Source organism: Bradysia coprophila, unplaced genomic scaffold (assembly GCF_014529535.1).
Source record: "Bradysia coprophila strain Holo2 unplaced genomic scaffold, BU_Bcop_v1 contig_232, whole genome shotgun sequence".
In the NCBI taxonomy this organism is placed as follows: Eukaryota; Metazoa; Arthropoda; class Insecta; order Diptera; family Sciaridae; genus Bradysia; species Bradysia coprophila.
The window spans coordinates 1,135,710-1,156,817 of record NW_023503493.1 but is presented as its reverse complement, the minus strand read 5'-3'; the positions used below and the strand labels follow the sequence as shown (position 1 = coordinate 1,156,817).

General features: G+C 40.9%; 2 protein-coding genes across 2 annotated transcripts in view; one reads left to right on the top strand and one right to left on the bottom strand.

Moving 5' to 3' along the window:
• The first annotated feature begins 1,434 nt into the window (after positions 1-1,434).
• Positions 1,435-21,108, top strand: part of LOC119075771 (cadherin-87A) — a 33,058-nt gene continuing 13,384 nt past the window's right edge. Inside the window, exons 1-24 of the mRNA XM_037182318.1 lie at positions 1,435-1,827; positions 7,999-8,072; positions 8,141-8,346; positions 8,414-8,554; positions 8,615-8,760; positions 8,832-8,946; positions 11,008-11,200; positions 11,261-11,373; positions 11,434-11,628; positions 11,687-11,842; positions 11,901-12,024; positions 12,084-12,747; positions 12,832-12,961; positions 13,019-13,142; positions 15,727-15,918; positions 15,987-16,084; positions 16,152-16,376; positions 16,441-16,545; positions 19,794-19,962; positions 20,041-20,280; positions 20,349-20,539; positions 20,599-20,676; positions 20,752-20,787; positions 20,855-20,990. Of these exons, the coding sequence (XP_037038213.1) occupies positions 8,015-8,072; positions 8,141-8,346; positions 8,414-8,554; positions 8,615-8,760; positions 8,832-8,946; positions 11,008-11,200; positions 11,261-11,373; positions 11,434-11,628; positions 11,687-11,842; positions 11,901-12,024; positions 12,084-12,747; positions 12,832-12,961; positions 13,019-13,142; positions 15,727-15,918; positions 15,987-16,084; positions 16,152-16,376; positions 16,441-16,545; positions 19,794-19,962; positions 20,041-20,280; positions 20,349-20,539; positions 20,599-20,676; positions 20,752-20,787; positions 20,855-20,990 (3,835 nt within the window). The 5' untranslated portion in view covers positions 1,435-1,827; positions 7,999-8,014. The remainder of the gene's footprint in view (positions 1,828-7,998; positions 8,073-8,140; positions 8,347-8,413; positions 8,555-8,614; positions 8,761-8,831; positions 8,947-11,007; positions 11,201-11,260; positions 11,374-11,433; positions 11,629-11,686; positions 11,843-11,900; positions 12,025-12,083; positions 12,748-12,831; positions 12,962-13,018; positions 13,143-15,726; positions 15,919-15,986; positions 16,085-16,151; positions 16,377-16,440; positions 16,546-19,793; positions 19,963-20,040; positions 20,281-20,348; positions 20,540-20,598; positions 20,677-20,751; positions 20,788-20,854; positions 20,991-21,108) is intronic.
• LOC119075807 lies at positions 16,609-18,418 on the bottom strand. The gene is made up of 6 exons (XM_037182374.1): positions 18,215-18,418; positions 18,025-18,149; positions 17,762-17,959; positions 17,044-17,113; positions 16,861-16,989; positions 16,609-16,795 (listed from the first exon to the last, which is right to left on the bottom strand). Exons 1-6 carry the CDS (start codon positions 18,341-18,343, stop codon positions 16,625-16,627), a joined length of 822 nt encoding a protein of 273 aa, XP_037038269.1. The 5' UTR covers positions 18,344-18,418; the 3' UTR covers positions 16,609-16,624.

Sequence of the window (21,108 nt, the reverse complement as noted above, 5' to 3'; positions counted from 1 at the left end):
GATATCTTGAGTAAATCAAATCCGATTTCAAAATTTTTTTTTTTCCCTGAAAGATAGTCAAAATAGTGAGGCTAAGTTCGAAGATGGGCATATTCGGGTCGGCCCTTCGTGAGTTAGGGCCACCTAAGTGATTTAAGGTCTTTTCGTGATATTTATGGCAAAATAAACGATGGAAATGTAAATGACACGGCAAATGATAGGTATTGTCAATACCAATCCAGGAAAAAAAAGTTTTTTAAAATCGGGTGAGTGGACCGTGAGTTAGGGCCTTAGAAGTGAAATGGTACTAGGGCCCTATGTGTATTTCACATAGAACTCGAGTAAATTTCATCCGTTTTTCGTAATTTTTGTTTCATTTGGAAGGTAATCAAAGGCCGAATAGAATGTTGTTGAAAAAAAAATTAAATTTGGGTCCTTGGACTAAGGCCGCTACTAGGGCCCTATGCGTATTTTACATAGAACTCGAGTAAATTTCATTCGTTTTTCGTAATTTTTGTGTCATTTGGAAGGTAATCAAAGGCCGAATAGAATGTTGTTGAAAAAAAATTAAATTTGGGTCCTTGGACTAAGGCCGCTACTAGGGCCCTATGCGTATTTTACATTGAACTCGAGTAAATTTCATCCGTTTTTCGTAATTTTTGTTTCATTTGGACGGTAATCAAAGGCCGAATAGAATGTTGTTGAAAAAAATTTTAAATTTGGGTCCTCGGACTGAGGCCGATACTAGGCCCTTCAAAAAATAAATCTTTAGGGCGATTTGAAATTTTTGTTTCATTTGAAAGGAACGTCGTACGGGGCTTCGTAATTGCGCTATGCGCAATTTGTAAGATGTACACATTACATAATAATTTTACTTTAACTACATTAACCGGCGCAATAGGCTTACGGTCAAAGTAGGGTGACAGACGCACTAGGGTCACGTACGCAATAGATATACGGGTCTGTACGGGGCTCAGTCGCAGCAAACGCTCCGACTGTTCTGATGGCTCGTTTTAACACGTTGACGAGTTTTCCTGGTATTTCTCCACACTTTACCGATTATTCTTGGCTATTGTTTTGGGCGATTCTTCACGGGAATAGCTAAAAACGAAAAACCGTGTGCCCTACTAGCCTAGGAAATAAAAATCCGAACCGAGATTTCCTCAATTTAATGGCAAAGTTTCTCGATTCATGTACTGAACATTTTATTCTACGGAAATGTTAACTTTTGTTGTCAATGTATTGCCATGCAGCTCGTTATTTCACTTTGTTGCCGTTGTGTATATCACTATATCAACATTGAAGATGGTGAATATGGTATACGAGTCAGTATTTTCATTTTTATTTCGCCTTTATTTAGACTACAAACATTGATCAACAGAAAAACGAGACTAACAGCTATCGGCTGGGTTGTCCCAGTCCAAATATTACGATCATTCAGTTATGTCATTATTCCATTCACATACACCAGAAGTTCAACTAGTAGTAGGTGTTGAGACAATGCAATTTGTGCGCTAGTAATATCATTTGACTTAATTTGCGAACATGCGCACATTAATTAATTAATTACAAGTTTTGTGTGGCTAAAATCGTTTGAAATTTTGTGCGACTATGATCATCACACTACAGTTGAAGTGAAACGGTTAACAATTTCGGTGGAATTGGTGCTATTTTATTCTCATGATTTTTTCGTGTGTTTGCTTCCGTGGCCTAATGTTTGTAACACTTTACTAAATGTTTCGAATTTGTGTGTCTCTGCGTGAGAGTATAGTTTCAAATCAACAACCTCATTAGAACCATTAGAGCACCGATGTGGATACGAATTTTGATGGTCGGAAATTAGTAAAAGTAAGTCAAAATTGTACATCATCAGTTCTATGTGTTGATTCCACTGCACACACAAAATGTTATATTGAAATCTTGTTTTCTTGTTTGTGCATTACATCACCTATTAAGGTGTTTCGAACGGTAAGATGTGATGGTGTCACTCTGTGTGTAGTAATATGAAATCTTAAGATACGAAAAGTCGCCAAATTCTTAATTAAATATTCAGGGGGTTCTGTAGTTCCGTGTTCCGTTAATTTGTTGTTTACATTGGTAGAGTGAATTTGGAATCTTGTGACATAAATAGTACTTTGGTTTTGGTGTGGTATTTACCACATAAGACTGAGACACCATAAATGGTAGCTTGCCATTTCGTTTTGGTATTATTACATCTCTTTGTTGCATTTTGTACATGCAGTTCGTTACCGAAGATCGGAAGCGATTTTCAAATGGTAAAATCATTATACAATCAGAAGATTGCGGTTTCTGCTGCTCGTAATACGTGAAACTTTATTGAACGATTCGACTCAAATCCCCGTTCTTGCATTCACTCATTTGTATCACTGTACCATTACACCCGTTTTTGACTCCGAACATTTACTATCCTTTACTTTTTCGATCCTAACTCTCGTGGATGTACGTGCACATACTCCAGCTGCAGATCTTTCCAAGGCCGACGTTAGTACAACTTTACAACGATTTAAAATAGTTATTTCTTGAGCTATTGCCGAGAAACTGTTTAGGGGACCCTCTGCCATTCCTTCTCTTGTTGCCAAAGTTGATAAAGTCGATGTACGAAAAGTTTGTCGTGGTGATTTGTTTGTTCATTCAGTTAGTGAAACTCGATTTTGATTCATTTTTTGTGCGTAACTTGCCGAAATGGAACAACTACATCCACATTCCCTTAAGAGTAGACAGCGCAAAATTCTCAGGCGATTGGCGAAGCTCTGCAGCTGGTTGGTGCACGTACATTAACGAGAGTTATGACCAAAAATATATAGTAAATGTTCGGAGTGTTCGCCTTCCATGCAACCACGGATGTTCCACGGAGCTGAGTAGGTATTCTCAAGGACGACATTAGTACAATATTACAATGAGCAATTCTCAGGTGATTGGCGAACAAGGGGTCTCCAATTTGAACAATTTGAATGAGTGATTGTCGGTAGACTTTAAACGAAAATGGAATTTTAGAGTTATATTATAACGGGCAAAAATTGTTTAAAACAGTTGAAGTACAAGATTTTAAATAAATCTTTCCTAAATATCCTTAGATCAAATGACTATGATAGACTCTCCAGTAAAACAGCAAACATTCTTGCCGTCTTAGAAAGCTTCAACTCCGCTATGTTAGCTGATGAATGTTTCGTTTCACCTCTACCGTCTCCAATATCACCGCTTTTCATCAGACAGTTGTTTAAGCTGAAGATTACTGTTTCAATATTCACATTCCTTTGAGCCGAACGAATCCGGAATTCGTAACTTGACAGAAATTTTATTGCTCGCCCTATCACATCACATGCCAGTTTGCTCCTTGGTTCTATAAAATGTATGAAGTGTTGGCATATGAAAATACTGAAAATGTCTGCAATAACGCTTGGTCGCACGATACCTTGAATTCGGTTTGTAGTTGGGCAGTATCCGACCTGATAAAATGTTTCGATTGATTAATAGCCTGTAACAGACTTCCAATCATGTCTTATTTTAGAGAATATTCAGAATTGTATCTAATTTTTTGAAATTTTCAGAATTTTTGAGAATTAAAATTCTCTGAAAAAAGCCCTGCTTCCAGTGGTACTAACTCCTCACCAATGCCTTCGATTTTATTGCTTCATTTTGCAAACGTTCAAATAGAGCCAAAGACTTTAGGTTCTACAAGAGGGCTAGAATGGTTATCCACTTCCTGTGGTCATATCTCCTAATTCATGCTTTCGATTGTATTATTTCCCTTTACAGTTGTTTCCTTTTTATTTGGGATAACTTTCGCATGGGGTAGGCAATGACAAACGTGTTACTTCGTACAATGAATTAGTTTCGCAGCATATAGTGTGTAATGTACTTACGCATAACTGTCAATCCCAACAAAAATCTCTTCGAGAAAAGTGTGACGCAGTCTTTGAAGTACAATTTCTAAAATGAATTATATCGCTAGAGTTGACGCTTTCAGCTTCGTTACGCAAAAATTAAATTTTACACCCAATTAGTTCAAACAAGCTGGCTTAGGTTTTCTCATCATCTGCCAAATAATTTTTGCAAAAAAAAATTTAGACTGTAAACAACCAAAATTTTACCAAAAAAATCTGCGTCGCATGTGGCAGATAAATTTTCTTGCTGGTCTGTTCCTGAACATTTGCCACTTTGCGACGCAGATTTTTTTGGTAAAATTTTGGTTGTTTCCAGTCAAATTTTTTTTGTTAAAAATTATTTGGCAGATGATGAGAAAAACTAAGCCAGCTTGTTTCAACTCTAGCGATATCATTTATTTTAGAAATTGTACTTCAAAGACTGTGTCACACTTTTCTCGAAGAGATTTTTGTTTGGATTGAAAGTCGTTTTAGAAGTTTTAGAATACTGGTTTTTATAACAGTTTATAACAGAAGTTCGGAAATTTGGCAAAATTTGAAAATTTGACGAAAATCGAAAATTTGACGAAAATCGAAAATTTGACGAAAATCGAAAATTTGACGAAAATCGAAAATTTGACGAAAATCGAAAATTTGACGAAAATCGAAAATTTGACGAAAATCAAAAATTCGACGAAATTCGAAAATTTGACGAAAATCGAAAATTTGACGAAAATCGAAAATTTGCCGAAAATCGACGAAATTCGAAAATTTGACGAAAATCGAAAATTTGACGAAATTCGAAATTTGACGAAATTCGAAATTTGACGAAAATCGAAAATTTGACGAAGAAAGTAATTCTCTATCTGCCACCATTCAAGAAATATCTCCAAAACCCCAATTGACCCACCCATTTCCAACTTTCGACATTTTTCGCAAATGCCCTTCTTTTCTACTCGTAAAACTCTGAGACTTTGCCGAAGAAAGTAATTCTCTATCTTTCATAACCCAAAAAAATATTAGTTCTTTCATCCTACGCTCGAGTAGCTCAAAATTTGGTCACTCTAATCACTCTAGCTCAAACGAATTATTTTTTTGTTCGAATCGTGTTACGAATACCTTTCATTTGATGGGTCGCACGCCTCTGTAGGTTTCAATACAGCTAAGCTACAGCCGAAAACGCGTTCCCGACCCTTGAAAACCACACTCAGAAACCACTTCGAGGCCAATAAAACAAAATTCTGGTTTTTCCTGGGGTAATGGCGTATCACAATTTCATTTTTATGCCCACCCTGAGGTTCCTGCAAAATTTCATGGAGATTGGCTGACTAGTTTCCGAGATCGTCCGTCGATAGATAGATAGATAGATAGATAGATAGATAGATAGATAGATAGATAGATAGATAGATAGAAACATACAGAGTAAGTTGAAAGATTTTGATTGTTTGGGAAAAGTCAATTTGGTGCATTTTCTATCAAAATGACCAACTTCAAAACGATGTATCTCCGGCAATTTTAAAGCTACATAGTCGAGTGATAGCTCGTTTTGCTCGTATTTGAAGCGCGAATAAGATAGAATAGGATTTGTGGTGATACAGGCCACGTCTCTTTTTTTTGGAAGTTAGACTGCGTCAAGTCCTCCGCTATCGCTCCGGACATGATGTTTATATCAATCACAATTCTATCAACATTAAAATAAACATTTTCCACTTCACGTACACACAAACAGTGATTGTCTCTTGTTTGAACGATTTTTGTGTTCATTTGTCTGTTGCTAATTTTCCTAGATTTTTGATAGAGTCGTGTCTTCGACTATGGAGCTCTAAAGTCCGCCTGTCTGTCTTTTTGTAGTTATTCAACAAAATTAGTGAAACAAAATTAGTTTCAACGAAATCCGCCATTCATTTCGTAGTGCTCAGACTGAGAAATCACTTGTGCAGTAGTTCCGTGATCTCCGTGGGTGTGAAGTGGTAGCTGCTTCACATCTGGACTATTTTATCTTATTTATTTCAACATTCGTATGACATTCCTTGCTATTCGACTTTATATACGGCTCTGATTCTCAACAAATTCCGAAATGCTGAGGAAACCATACCATGATTTCATAATCTTTGCTGACGTTTCTGGATTGTTACGATGACCATCGATTCAACCAACCAGACTGCAACTTCTTCCTTGTTCTACATTGATTCTTCGTGCTGTCAACATCTTCTGCCAATGACCTTCTTTGCTGGGCGTTACGACGACCATCAATCTCCAAATTGACTCGACCAACCAGCCTTGCTAATTTCTTCCTTCTATGACGTTCTTCTTCTTCCTGCTGCCAATGACGAATGCCAATTGACCTTCTTCGCTGGACATTACGACGACCATCAACTTCTGCATTGAATCGACCAACCAGCGTCTGATTTCTTTCTTCCTGGTGCCAATGACACCTGACAATGACTCTCTAGTTTGCTGGACGTTACGACGACCATCAATTCGATTTTGACCACCGAATGACTTGACCAACCAGCCTTCCTCTTCTGCTGACCATCTTCTACTTGCTACTGCTGTTAAAGACTTCTTTTGCTGGGCGTTACAACGACCATCAACTTCTGTATTGATTCTTCGTGCTGTCAATATCTTCTGCCAATGACCTTCTTTGCTGGGAATTACGACGACCATCAATATCCAAGTTGACTTGACCAACCAGCCTTGTAACACCACGACCAATGTTACCAAACTGCTAATTCTTCTTTGTGTTTCTGCCAATTGACGTTCTTTGCTGGGTATTACGACGACCATCAATCCGATTCTTCCACCAAATTGACTCGACCAACCAGCATGTAACACCACGACCAATGTTACGCTTGTTACTGTCGGACTTACGTCTTGCGACTGCCGCCTTGTTACTGTTGGACTTACGTCTTACGACTGCCGTCTCGTTGTCAATGACGCCTGCCAATTGACCTTCGTTGCTGCTGCCGCTGAACCATTGATGACACAAACCTCCCACACACGTTGGGCGCTATGTTAAGAATTTTACATTCTTCTTAATTCGTCGGTCGGCCGCTGCATCGATGGTTCTACTGTTTCTACTTGTACTGGAGGGATATCCTCCCCAACACGCATGTGCCAGTACATCTACTTGAGAAAAACTCGTTACTTAGGGTATGTTGCCCGTTCAGTAGTTGTGTTTATTCTGAATCTTTTTCATATAAATTCGCCGTATTTATAGGCCTTTTCGATGTCTACTTGATCTTATTCAATTGAAAAGGACACTTTGATTTGTGATTTTAGTAAAGTGAAAACACTTGCCAGTGACTGCTAATAATATTTTCGACAATAGCACACGACATTTTACCGAATTTTGTCACGTTCGATAACGATAAGCCGTTTTATTATGTAGTACATACGTTTTGCGTATCACGCTTGGCTCATTCCCTTCAACCATAAGCGTAATTATACAGGAAATTTCGAACAAAGTTACGTAAAATATGTGGTCCCGCCATGAAATACGAAATTTTTGGTAGTATGTGTACACCCTCTTAATTAATTGGGCGGCAAATTGTACTATCAGAAGCTGAGACAAATAATACCTTAGACTGGTATTTCGTACGATAAAATGTGTCCACAACATCAGCTCGTATAAAACGCACATTTCGTACGATTTCATTTCATTTATTTCAGTTTCAAAGTGATTACAAATGCGAAAACATCTGCGTAGCTCTAGTGTGACGAAGTCAATTCGAAAGAGCTGCGTGATCAGGTTGTCGAGGGAAGCCATTTTAACACGAATTAGCTTAGAATTAGTCCATCTATCCGTTGCGATAGCAATCTGTATTCAAATTGACTCCTCTGTCCCGCACGGCCCTGAGTGCCGGTTCTCCGTAACGGCTGGATGGATCCGCGAACTGAATGTGGTTCCTTTTAGTACACGAGTCCCTCAATGAGAGCATGAAGAAAAGTCAGAGGTGGTGTCGCGACTCTATTTAAGTTTTGTTCAACCCCACCGTGCTATTTCGTACGAAATGGTTGTTTACATTGTTTCTGTGTTTTACAGTGTTGTGTGACATACTGAACGTACAGTAAGACATAACAGCCCTTTCCAACTTGTCTGCACTTTATACTTTACATCCGATTTCCGTTTCAGATCAACAACAGTCGCAATGTCGATCTTCGATGTGATAGTATTTGTGACAGCCTTCGGTTTACAATGGAACCTAGGTAACTGCTTCAGATGTTGAGGGTGTTTAAAACTTCATTTTATCGGTTTTTTTTCTGTACTTCGTCAGGTGCATGCAATTTACCACCAGTGTTTACACAGGACATGAACAATTTAGCTTTATCCGAAGCTACGCCCGTTGGTAGTATAGTTTATAAGTTGGAAGGCTTCGATCCCGAAGGGAGTGAAGTGATGTACGGTCTGATTGGAACCAGTAATTTTATGGTCGATCCGAAAACCGGTGACGTTGAGGTGGTTAAAGCGCTGGATAGAGAAGTATTTTAATTGAAAGGCAAATTGAATTGGTTCACTAAGCTCATCGGATCCATCTATTTAATGATAGTTACACGACACGCTGTCATTTCTGGTCACCATAAAGGATCGTCTCGATCCGGATCACGATTCGGAAAATGATAATCTCGTCAAAGTGCCAATAAATGTTATAATTTTGGACGAAAACGACAATGCGCCGTCGTTTCAAAATGTAATAAAGGAATTGTTGCGCAACGATAGACTCCGTTCTTGATTCGCTTCTCATTTCCAGGTGCCATACGAATGCGAAATAAGCGAGGATGCGCTACCGGGGACGACTGTGTTCGATTCGATATGGGTGACGGATAAGGACAAAGTCGGTGAAAATTTGAATGTAACTTGTCTGGCACAGAGTCAGAATCTGAACGCTTGCCAAATGTATGTCGCTGAGCTAGGGATGGCCGACAGGCTAAACAATTTTTTTTCTATTTTTCATGAAAACTTTCCAGATTTTCCGTTGAGTCACTGAAAAGCGAACAAGATTTTCTGAAAGCGGTGGTTGTGCTGAAGGAGCCGCTCGACTACAACGAACAAATGATTTATCACATCAATTTGTTGGCATCGGTAAGTCGGTCATATGACCTTTGCTCCTTCAACTACTGAGTCGTTCTGGATGGAAGTCTCTTTAAAGATTCTTTTGATGCTCGGAACGAGTCGGGTTCGGTCTATTTCGAACCTGATTTCGACTCAAACCTGAACTGAGATTTCAGGTTCGATCCGATGTTGACCTGAGCCTGTAATTTTCGATTTCGGGTTCAACCCGAACCGGACCTATACCAGAATTGGACTCGAACCTGAAATTGTTCGACCTGAATGTGTCCTGATTCTGAAATCACTTTTAGGTTTGATCCAAAAATGACCTAAACCTAAACCCGAATTCAACTCGAACCTGAAATTGTTCGACCTGAATGTGACCCAAACCTGAAAGTTCAATTTCAGGTTTGAACCGAAAATGACCTAAACCTAATAAACCAGAAAATGACCTAAACCCGAATTAGATTCAAATGTGAAATTGTTCGACCTGAATCTGACCCGATTCTGAAATCACTTTTAGGTTTGACCCAAACATGACCTAAACCTAAACCCGAATTAGATTCAAATGTGAAATTGTTCGACCTGAATCTGACCCGATTCTGAAATCACTTTTAGGTTTGACCCAAACATGACCTAAACCTAAACCAGAATTGGACTCAAACCTGAAATTGTTCGACCTGAATGTGACCCGAACCTGAAAGTTCAATTTCAAGTTTGATCCGAAAATGACCTAAACCTAAACCAGAATTGGGCTCGAACCTGAAATTGTTCGACCTGAATGTGACCCGATTCCGAAATCACTTTTTGGTTTGATCCGAAAATGACCTAAACTCAAACCAGAAAATGACCTAAACCCGAATTAGATTCAAACGTGAAATTGTTCGACCTGAATCTGACCCGATTCTGAAATCACTTTCAGGTTTGACCCAAACATGACCTAAACCTAAACCAGAATTGGACTCAAACCTGAAATTGTTCGACCTGAATGTGACCCGAACCTGAAAGTTCAATTTCAGGTTTGATCCGAAAATGACCTAAACCTAAACCAGAATTGGGCTCGAACCTGAAATTGTTCGACCTGAATGTGACCCGATTCCGAAATAACTTTTTGGTTTGATCCGAAAATGACCTAAACACATACCAGAATTGGACTCGAACCTGAATGTGTCCCGAACCTGAAAGTTCAATTTCAGGTTTGATCCGAAAATGACCTAAACCTAAACCAGAATTGGACTCAAACCTGAAATTGTTCGACCTGAATCTGACCCGATTTTGAAATCACTTTCAGGTTTGACCCAAACATGACCTAAACCAGAATTGGACTCGAACCTTAAATTGTTCGACCTGAATGTGACCCGAACCTGAAAGTTCAATTTCAGGTTTGATCCGAAAATGACCTAAACCTAAACCAGAATTGGACTCAAACCTGAAATTGTTCGACCTGAATCCGAGCCCGAACATGAAATTTCACTTTTAGGTTTCATTCGAAAATGACCTAAACCTAAACCCGAATTGGACTCGAACCTGAAATTGTTCGACCTGAATGTGACCCGAACCTGAAAGTTCAATTTCAGGTTTCACTCGAAAATGACCTAAACCTAAACTCGAATTGGACTTGAACCTGAAACTGTTCGACCTGAATGTGACCCGATTCTGAAATCATTTTTAGGTTTGATCCGAAAATGGTCTAAACCTAAAACCGAATTGGACTCGAACCTGAAATTGTTCGACCTAAATGTGACTCAAACCTAAAATTTCACTTTCAGGTTTGACCAGAAAATGTCCTGAACCTGAAATTTCAGGATGGATCAGATCGGGTTCGAAAAATTTCAGGTTCAAATCATGTTCTTGTCAAATCCAAAAGTAAAAGTTCCGGTTCGGGTCAGATTCCAATCGAACCGTTTCAGGTTCGAGCCCGGTTCGGGTTGAACCCGAAATCGAAAATTTCAAGTTCAGGTCAAGTTTGGGTCGAACTTGAAGTCTCACTTCAGGCTCGTCGTGTTGAGATCCGGTTCGAGTCAACCTCAATTGAAACAGGTCAACCCGAACCCGATCCGATCCTTAACCAATAACAAACAAAAATTCCTTCAGGACGGCACGCATACATCCAGCACCGGTTTGGAAATTCGTGTCAACGATGTGCAGAATACTCCGCCGATATTTCAAGGATCGCTTGCAGCCGTTATCGACGAAGACAGTCCGATCGGTACGCTGGTAATGACAATACAAGCTCGCGATGGCGATCGTGGCCAGCCGAGAAAAATTGCCTACGATCTGATCACAAGTAACTTGCGCCCCAGACGTTAAATTCTGATCACCCCTAATCGACGACTCATTCTTACAGATCCAATGGACTATTTTCTGTTGAATGACAAAACCGGTGAATTGAGAACAGCTAAACCGCTGGATAAGGAAGCACTGGAAGATGCAACTGGTCTAATTGTGGTGATAGTGAGAGTAAGTCTTTATTCGCTCGAGTTAAGGAACATCGAACAATGACTCTATGTCTTAATGCAGGCACGAGAACTGGTCAATGGAATACCCGTGAATGATGACTCAACCGTTTCCACCACACAAGCCTCCATTACCATTCGGGATGTAAACGACTCGCCGCCAACATTCAACCAAAACAACTATTTCGTGTCGTTGTCCGAAAATACGGCCGTTGGTACTCCTCTTCCACTGGAAATAACCGTCACCGATCCGGATGTGGTAGGTGTTCTGGCCAAGACCAGCACCGCAATTCGTAATTTCGTGTCGGTATTTTCAGGGACAAAATGCCGCGTTCAGTCTGCGTTTGGAAGACGTTTCCGGCGTGTTCGATGTAGAGCCGAAGCAAGTGATCGGATCGTCACAAGTCAGTATTCGCGTGGCAAATGGATCGTTGGATTACGAGAATCCGAATCAGAGGAAATTTATTGTTTTGGTAGGTGGTGGGAGTTCGCACAGCAAACGCAAGAAATTTCTAGTTTTTCTGTCTCAAGGTCATCGCTCAGGAGACTGGCACAGGAAATAAATCATCGACGGCAACAATTACAGTTTCCATCCAAGATACGAACGACAATCGGCCCGTGTTCGACGAGGAATCATATTCGATTAGTGTCTTAGGTAAGTAATGGATCCCCGTTCACCCTACACAGCAACATTCACATTTCCACTAATCACAGAAACGGCACATCCCGGCCAACTGATAACGACAATTTCGGCCAAAGATTTGGATTCGGGCGAGTTCGGCGAGCAAGGAATTCGCTATTCACTATCCGGCACCGGCGCCGAATTATTCCACGTTGATTCAATGACTGGTGCAATTACTGTGGCCAAATGTCCACAAAATGCTACGAGACACCGGCGTGACACGTACTCGGAAGAGAACGTCTTCGATGCACAGAATTCCAAGAACGTCAATCTAACGCTCGTGGCAAAAACCGGCGTCATCGAAATCGATTCGAATACCGAAATGACCGGCAATGAACTGTCCTACCGAACGATGATGGACGTGAACGATGAGTATGACATCGACAGAAATACGTACGTCGTGGACGACTACAACGATCAAATGATCCGGACGGAAAGTGTGCCGGGTGTGGCGCCGTGTTTGGATTACGAGACGCAACCCGTTTACTTTCTGTCGTACAAAGCAACCGATGACGAGGGAAAGGGTCAGGCTACGGTGGTCTCGCTTCGAATAACTGTTATCGATGCAAACGATTCGCCGCCAGTTTGTGAAAGTCCTCTGTATCGGGCGTCACTGGACGAGGGAGCTACGGCATTCGATCCGCCGATGTTTATTAAGGCCAGAGATCCGGATACCATTTCGGACATCAATTACAGGTAATGTGGATTCTTCCAGACTTAACGCCTGACCATCCCATCGCATCTCGGACAGGAAACTAATTTGTTCGAATCGCTTTTCAGATTGATTGGCGACGATCTCGTTTCAAAACTATTTACGATCGACAAACGATCCGGACAGTTGTTCATCAACGACACAAATTCGCTGGATGTGAACCGTTTGCATTCGGACAAGGTGTTCTTCAGTGTTGAGGTGAGTTTTGGATCTAGCTGAACCGAAGTTCGATCTGTAATGCGATTTCTCCAACAGGCAACTGATGGTCTGCACACCACGTTGTGTGACGTGAATATAACCATACGGGATGTGAACAATCATGCGCCGCAATTTCTACAAAACAGCTACATGGCATCGATAGCAGAAAACACGGATGTTGGTAAGATAGTCACACCTTTAGTTCGGGCTGCTATGTCATCTCGCTCGAGAAACTCAAGAACAAAGAAGATTTCCAGCAGTTTTTTGTAGTCTTCACTGGATTAGAGGAAATCTTCATGTTTCTAGAGGTCAGTTCCTAGAGATCCATTACTCTTAAAGGAACTGCAAAAACAGATTGACCTATTGGAGTCACGGAATTCCGGGAACTGACTTCTAGAAATCTGAATATTTCCTCAAATTTAGAAAAGAACTCAAAAAGCTGATGGAAGTACTTGTCCTACAGTTCCTACACTGGGAAGAAGGTGAACTTTTCGGAGTCAGAGAATTCTAATATTTCTTGAAATCCAGAAAAGAACTCAAAAATCTGATGGAAGCACCTGTCCTCCCATAGTACTTACACTGGGAGAAGGTGAACCTTTCGGAGTCACGGAATTCTGGGAACTGACTTCTAGAAATCTGAAGATTTCCTCAAATCCAGAAAAGAACTCAAAAATCTGATGGAAGCACTTGTCCTCCTAGAGTTCTTACAATGGGAGAAGGTGAACCTTTGGGAGTGATGGAATTCTAGAAATCTGAATCTTTCCTCAAATCTAGAAAAGAACTCAAAAAGTTGATGGAAGTACTTGTCCTCCATTGGGAGAAGGTGAACCTTTCGGAGTCACGGAATTTTAGGAACTGCCTTCTAGAAACCCGAATGATTACTCAAACAACTGATGGACGCACCTGTCCTACCAGAGTTCTTACAATGGGAGAAGGTGAACCTTTAAGAGTGATGGAATTCTAAGAACTGACCTCTAGAAATCTGAATCTTTCCTCAAATCTAGAAAAGAACTCAAAAAGTTGATGGAAGTACTTGTCCTCCATTGGGAGAAGGTGAACCTTTCGGAGTCACGGAATTTTAGGAACTGCCTTCTAGAAACCCGAATGTTTACTCAAACAACTGATGGACGCACTTGTCCTACCAGAGTTCTTACAATGGGAGAAGGTGAACCTTTAAGAGTGATGGAATTCTAAGAACTGACCTCTAGAAATCTGAATCTTTCCTCAAATCTAGAAAAGAACTCAAAAAGTTGATGGAAGTACTTGTCCTCCCAGAGTTCTTACACTGGGAGAAGGTGGACCTTTCGGAGTCAGAGAATTCTAATATTTCTTGAAATCCAGAAAAGAACTCAAAAATCTGATGGAAGCACCTGTCCTCCCATAGAACTTACACTGGGAGAAGGTGAACCTTTCGGAGTCACGGAATTCTGGGAACTGACTTCTAGAAATCTGAAGATTTCCTCAAATCCAGAAAAGAACTCAAAAATCTGATGGAAGCACTTGTCCTCCTAGAGTTCTTACAATGGGAGAAGGTGAACCTTTGGGAGTGATGGAATTCTAGAAATCTGAATCTTTCCTCAAATCTAGAAAAGAACTCAAAAAGTTGATGGAAGTACTTGTCCTCCATTGGGAGAAGGTGAACCTTTCGGAGTCACGGAATTTTAGGAACTGCCTTCTAGAAACCCGAATGTTTACTCAAACAACTGATGGAAGCACGTGTCCTACCAGAGTTCTTACAATGGGAGAAGGTGAACCTCTAAGAGTGATGGAATTCTAAGAACTGACCTCTAGAAATCTGAATCTTTCCTCAAATCTAGAAAAGAACTCAAAAAGTTGATGGAAGTACTTGTCCTCCATTGGGAGAAGGTGAACCTTTCGGAGTCACGGAATTTTAGGAACTGCCTTCTAGAAACCCGAATGTTTACTCAAACAACTGATGGAAGCACTTGTCCTACCAGAGTTCTTACAATGGGAGAAGGTGAACCTTTAAGAGTGATGGAATTCTAAGAACTGACCTCTAGAAATCTGAATCTTTCCTCATATCTAGAAAAGAACTCAAAAAGTTGATGGAAGTACTTGTCCTCCCAGAGTTCCACTGGGAGAAGGTGAACCTTTCGGAATCACGGAATTCTATGAACTAAACTTCTAGAAACCTCAATCTTTCCTCAAATCCAGAAAATAACTGAAAAATCTAATGGAAGCACTTGTCCTACAGACGGGAGAAGGTGAACCTTTCGGAATTATGGATTCCTCGGAACCGACTTCTAGACACCTGAAAATTTCCTCGAATCAAAGAGAGACTACAAAGAAACTGCTAGGAAGGTTGTTTTTCTTGAATTCTAACTTTGGGATGAATGTGGGACGACTCAGGATTAGTCACATAGTTGCAGATCATGGAACCGCACCATGGTTCTATGATTTTTCGAGAAAATACGCTAAAAATCGTTCGAAGCGCTCGTCAATCCCCAGACTTTTCTATGAAAAAAATGTTAAAGGAAACTACTGATGCTTCGTAGGGCTGAGGTTTCTGATACTTTGATATGCCAGAGATCGGCCAGCTATCGAATTTCCATTCCGAAAAGTTTTAAAGTTTTAAAGGTTTTTACCGGTTCCTACTGATTCCCGGAGCCAACGTAAAAAAATTTGTTTGGAAACTTTGACCGCTTTACAGTATCCAGCAATCAAAATTCATTAAAACTCGCGAGACGACTTTTTATGACTGATCGAGCGATATCAATCGACTAATTCTCTTCCACCGCGTTCAGGCGTTGACATTCTGCAAGTGAATGCAACCGATCTCGATACCGGAGTGAATGCCGAAATTCGATACCGGATACAGCAAGGAAGTTTCGACGACTTTGCGATAGATAATCGAACCGGAGTGGTGACGATAACTCGGAAATTGGACTACGACAAGCGGAACACATACCAAATGGAAATTGTGGCTGCCGATCAGGGTGAGAAATTGCGTCGTGTTGAGGAAGAGCATCCGTTGGTTCAATGTTCGTCTCCGTTTTATGTTTAGGTATTCCGAGTCTGTCAGGCACAGCTTCGATTACCGTCACCATTGTGAACAGTAACGACAAGGATCCGTACTTTACACCAGCTACTCAACGGGCAGAGGTAGCGTCAACTGATTTACTGTATTCGTTGCGTAAATTTCACCGAAATTTTTCGTTTCGTGTAATAGGTGCGAGAGGATACCGAAGTGGGAACATCATTCTATACACTGGTCGCATTGGATCCGGATATTGCAACAAGTGAAGCTCTGAACTATGCTGCAACGGAACCGATCACTGCCGTCGATAAAGACGGCAATGAAGTGACCAGCGACGATGAGTTCAAAGAATTGTTTTCCATTGATCGGACGGGAAGAGTTTCGGTTACGAAGAAGTTGGATCGGGACAAATTCGCGGTAAGAACTATCGGGAGTCGGTTCGTCGAACTGAGTATACATTAACGTGTCGTGTTCGGTTTAGGTGATCCGAATTACGACTCTGGTCACGGACACAACGGCATCGACAATACAACAAGGAAAGGGCATGCTTGTTATCACAATCATTGATGTGAATGAACTGCCGCCGGTAAGTGACTTTTGAAATTTGTTACTCTAGTCATAAGTGCTACAACAGACACAACGGTTGTGTAGTCCAAGTCGTTGATTTAATTTGCTTGCTTTGTAATCGTAAACGATAAAAGGTCGGCTTTGGTTTTGCGTTGAATTAAATTGATTTGAAAAATTTCCTTCGACTTACTGGTTGCCATAGTCGGTATCGAGGATGTAGATAGCAATGAGTCGATATCTTCCGGAATACTCGACACTGACGGCAACGTCTGGAAAGTGAATGATCAAACAACCTGACAATCCCAATCGTCACACAAAAAAATCGTTTGAAAACCTTGTTCTGTCCAAGAGACGACACCGTTCGGTCCATGAATTTCTTTCCGGAACGATAGTTCCAATCGGTGACAAAGCTATTCTCACTTCTAGTCTCGCATATTGCTGGTCTGTTGGACACGTAATTTCGCTGGAATCGTCTCGTTTTACAAAGTGAAATTTTCGAGAAAGTTTTTTCGATTACCTGAGCTTCTCGAGAAGCCACAAATGCTGTTCCTCGCCGAATGTACCGTTGAAAGTCCTTGTAAGAGCATCTGGAAACGAAATGTTCCATTTAATGCGCACGTGGATCGACTTAGAAGGGACGTGAGACCGCAGTTTGAATACTATGCCATAAGACGAAGAATGTTTCGTTGTGGCAATCAGTCAGCTTAAATGGCAGAAATTTGGTAACGAAAATGTTACTGCAAAGAGCAGCGTGCCTGACGATAATGTAGATTACAGATTGGATGCTGCGGAAGTGATTCACTAAGATGTATTCACGAGGGGAAAAACTACTTCGAACAACGGTCGGCCAGGACTTCGAATTTCCATGACTTTTTGAATATTACCTGTGGCAGGTAACTTGTGTCCAGGTAGTCTTTTTCCTCATAAGAAAAGTACGTTACCTGCTGCAGGTAATTTAAGTTTACATGTGAAGTTACCTGGAGACAAATTACCTGGCACAGGTAAACTTCCAAAAATGGTTATGTCAGTGCACTGAGCTGAAGTAGTTGAGAAAATAGCTAAAACTTTGACAATTTCGGCGAAGTTCTAATAGTTCCTCCGCATCCGAAACGCAACGAAAAGTAAACTGCCTGAACAAACATTTTCCGTGTTAGGTATTGTGAGAATCTAAGGCTTTTGTAGGTTTCATTCCTCGGCTCTCTCGACCTAGGATCATTTTACGGGTTGACCCTTACGTGATATAATACGACACGATCGTATTGACCAAAAATCTTCCGAAAAAGCATTGAAATTCCTGGAAATTGCTTCCGCTTAAGTAGCACAACAATGCACCGAGAATAATGGCCACTGAATTGGAATACAGTTGCCGTAGCGTGCACGCTACGATTATCGGATTTAGTAGCTTAGCTGATCTGTTGAATAGAATCGGATATCTGAAATGACAACGAGAGAAATCCATCTTGTCAGTGTAACGAGAGTGATCTAAAAAAACGGTTACATTGTCAACGCTCCGGCTGCTAACATGGCATAAGCGAGAATGAATTGGAAAATGTGAAGGGATACGACGGAGTATTTCAAGAATGTGACGAAAATTTTTTCCTCGGAACCATTTGTTGACCAACACTGCGGGAGGAACAATATTCTCTCGGTGAACTCGATGGTACGACAAACAAAAACAAATATCTCACCGCATCCGTTTTGTCCAGTAAATGGTGAATCGATAAAATGTCCCTAGAGCACAGACACCAGCAGGTATATACGCCTGTCATAAATATTTCGAAATTGGGCGGAATACAAAGTAATTTGTAGAAAATCATCACGTCTTTGACGAGACGTTTATCTCGGAGAAATTTGCTGCGTGTACTGCGTTTGAATGGTTTGGTTTTTCTGTTGCCCCTGCAACGAGATCGTGGATGACTACTATAAACTTAAACAGTTAACGTGACCATGAAAAAAAAGTGAAAAGGGTAGCTGATATCGACTGTCATGATATCCGGTTAACAATAAACAAATGAAGTAAAAGATTATATTGACTGCGCCATGCAAATTTGACCATTACGTGGCAGTTGCCACCTGTGAAAATGATGCGTTACACGAAGAATGAGGGAACAAGAGGAATGATCTGTCATCCCAAAATTTGGGAACCAACCTTGGAACACCTCACTCATGTCGAAAATAACCCAAATCCGTCGAAAGATCCAATGGAAGTTGGGAAGTGCCAGAGGAATCATCTGTCATCCCAAAATTTGGAAACCAACATTGGAATACCTCACTCATGTCGAAAATAACCCAAATCCGTCGAAAAATCCGATGGAAGTTAGGAAGTGCCAGAGGAATCGTCTGTCATCCCAAAATTTCGGAACCAACCTTGAAACACCTTCCTCATGTCGAAAATAACCCAAATCCGTCGAAAAATCCGATGGAAGTTAGGATGTGCCAGAGGAATCGTCTGTCATCCCAAAATTTCGGAACCAACCTTGGAACACCTTCCTCATGTCGAAAATAACCCAAATCCGTCGAAAAATCCGATGGAAGTTAGGAAGTGCCAGAGGAATCGTCTGTCATCCCAAAATTTCGGAACCAACCTTGAAACACCTTCCTCATGTCGAAAATAACCCAAATCCGTCGAAAAATCCGATGGAAGTTAGGATGTGCCAGAGGAATCGTCTGTCATCCCAAAATTTCGGAACCAACCTTGGAACACCTTCCTCATGTCGAAAATAACCCAAATCCGTCGAAAAATCCGATGGAAGTTAGGAAGTGCCAGAGGAATCGTCTGTCATCCCAAAATTTCGGAACCAACCTTGGAACACCTTCCTCATGTCGAAAATAACCCAAATCCGTCGAAAAATCCGATGGAAGTTAGGAAGTGCCAGAGGAATCGTCTGTCATCCCAAAATTTAGGAACCAACCTTGGAACACCTTCTTCATGTCAAAAAGAACCCAAATCCGTCGAAAAATCCAATGGAAGTTAGGAAGTGCCAGAGGAATCGTCTGTCATCCCAAAATTTCGGAACCAACCTTGAAACACCTTCCTCATGTCAAAAAGAACCCAAATCCGTCGAAAAATCCAATGGAAGTTAGGAAGTGCCAGAGGAATCGTCTGTCATCCCAAAATTTCGGAACCAACCTTGAAACACCTTCCTCATGTCAAAAATAACCCAAATCCGTCGAAAAATCCAATGGAAGTTAGGAAGTGCCAGCGGAATCATCTCTCATCCCAATATGTAAGCTGCTGTCTTGACATGAAATTTCTATTTTCCACAGGAGTTCACACCACCCTGGACACCCTCATCACCGAAACTAAACTTTCAAGTCCTTGAAGAACAACAAATCGGAACCGTTCTGACCAAATTGCAGGCCACCGATGCAGACTCAAATATTGATGAGTACAAATTGGAACCGAACGACTACTTTGAAGTCAATCCAAGCACAGGTAAAACTCTTTTCATGAGTCAGGGTCCATTACCAGTAAATTCAATATTTTTTTCCTTATCTCTATGGAAACCATTAGGACTCATTCAGTCCGTAAAACGAATTGATTTCGAAAAAATCAAACAAATCAATTTGATTGCTACCGTCACGGACACTGGCATTCCACAACTGACATCAACGGCTACCATTTCGGTCGATGTAATAAATACGAACGACAATGATCCCGTATTTTACATGGCCGAGTATGTGTTCAAAGTGCTGGAAAATTCGCCCAAAGGAACGGTCATCGGGAAGATTGATGCCAAAGACGACGATGATGGTAAGGGTCGAACAGTCAGTTGCTGTGGATGAGAATTCCACTTATTCATATGCTGGGCTTTCTTGCAGGTGCTTTCGGTGAAATAGCATACGCTCTGGTCGGTGAACAGAGTAAAAACTTCCAAATCGAACAGGACAGCGGAATTATCATTGTTCTGAACAGCACGGTGTTGGATAGGGAAACGTACAGTGAAATCAGTTTGACTGGAATTGCATCAGATAAGGGTGCAGTAACTACAAGGAAATCGAGTGCCGTACCGGTATGTTCTTTTCACTGTGTGAACAAATTGACAGAATTAAAGCGAACGTCTCGCCATAGATATCCATAATTGTCTTGGATGTGAACGACAATTCGCCCATTTTTTCGCAAAGCATGTACTACGCTTCGGTCGCATCCGTAAGTAGAAAATGTTGTCATTGAGTCATTTGAAGCCATTCCAATCGATCGATTGATTTTCTTTTCCATTATCAGAACGCCGCTCTGTATCCTCCAGCTGCGATACTACAGGTAAAAACGGACTGCCTCTGTTCCTCTTGCGCAAAAAAGTGAATCCATTTGCCTTCTTTTTTCACAGTTACACGCTACAGATAAGGACGACGGAACGTTCGGTGAAATAAAGTACTTCATCAAATCGGACAAGGACGATTTGTTCACACTAGATGCTAACTCGGGAATTTTGTATCCGAAGAGAAGTTTGAATGGCTTAAAAGGTAAGGTCATCTAAACGATTTTGAATCAGTCTGAGAGTACTTAGACAGAAAAGAAGTGCTTCAGAATCCGTTGCTAATCGTACCGATCAGAATTCGCATAAATTATGATTTCTCTAGA